Source organism: Penaeus monodon, chromosome 30, assembly GCF_015228065.2.
Source record: "Penaeus monodon isolate SGIC_2016 chromosome 30, NSTDA_Pmon_1, whole genome shotgun sequence".
NCBI lineage: Eukaryota > Metazoa > Arthropoda > Malacostraca > Decapoda > Penaeidae > Penaeus > Penaeus monodon.
The window spans coordinates 13,955,457-13,956,201 of NC_051415.1; the positions used below are offsets into that span (position 1 = coordinate 13,955,457).

The following is a 745-nucleotide window of genomic DNA, read 5'->3' on the forward strand; positions in this document are numbered from 1 at the left end:
AAGACATGAAACACTGTACAAACTTGCACATGTGTCAAACATTACATTAATAAAATACAATTCTAATGAATATGGCAAAACTTAGATTAAGAACAAAATAACTTATCGAAGGTAAAAACAATAACACCACGTTTTCCTCCTCATACCCGGCTCTCAATCTATCGATCGCCGGCTCCCAAACGTCTATTTCACACCAAAAATCAATTTATACACCCCTTAGTGATCATGCAGGGTATGACGTTGCATTTTCAACCCATGTATTCCTGCGTCATCGTGAGAAAACCCGTCATGCAAGATGCTTGATGCCAAGTTACCTAAAAGGGGCATCCTCGGATTCATCTCCCATAAGTAATTATACTCAACTAACAAACACCTTCCCTGCTACCTCTCAAACTCAACCGCCCTCCCCTTTCTACACAGAGACCCACCGGTCAGATTTTTGTAGAAGTCCATGATTTTCGCAAAGCTCGGTGGAAACGGGGAGAAGCAGGTGGTGTCGTCCGGGGCGATCGCGCTCTGGCCGGGTTGCGTCAGTGCCTTCGGTCTCCCCCTCTCCGCTCCCGGCCCCGCGACCAATCACAAAGGAGAACGGGCCCTTCCTCCCGTTCTGATTGGCTGGGACGTTCCTAGTGTGTTTCGTATTTTTGTATTTGGGTGGGGGGGGGGGTTGTCCATAATGCGTGTATTTTCTAATTGTATGGAATATTGGTTGTAGGATTATGGGTTAGGCTAGCAGCGTTTCTTT

The 745-nt window shown here is 46.3% G+C and overlaps 1 protein-coding gene across 1 annotated transcript in view; it reads right to left on the minus strand.

Moving 5' to 3' along the window:
• The window catches only part of LOC119592532 (CDGSH iron-sulfur domain-containing protein 2 homolog), a gene marked incomplete in the record, with an annotated part of 9,308 nt that extends 8,721 nt beyond the window's left edge, over positions 1-587 (minus strand). The window contains 1 exon segment of the mRNA XM_037941392.1: positions 429-587. Coding sequence (XP_037797320.1) covers positions 429-453 — 25 coding nt within the window.
• Positions 588-745: the final 158 nt, after the last annotated feature.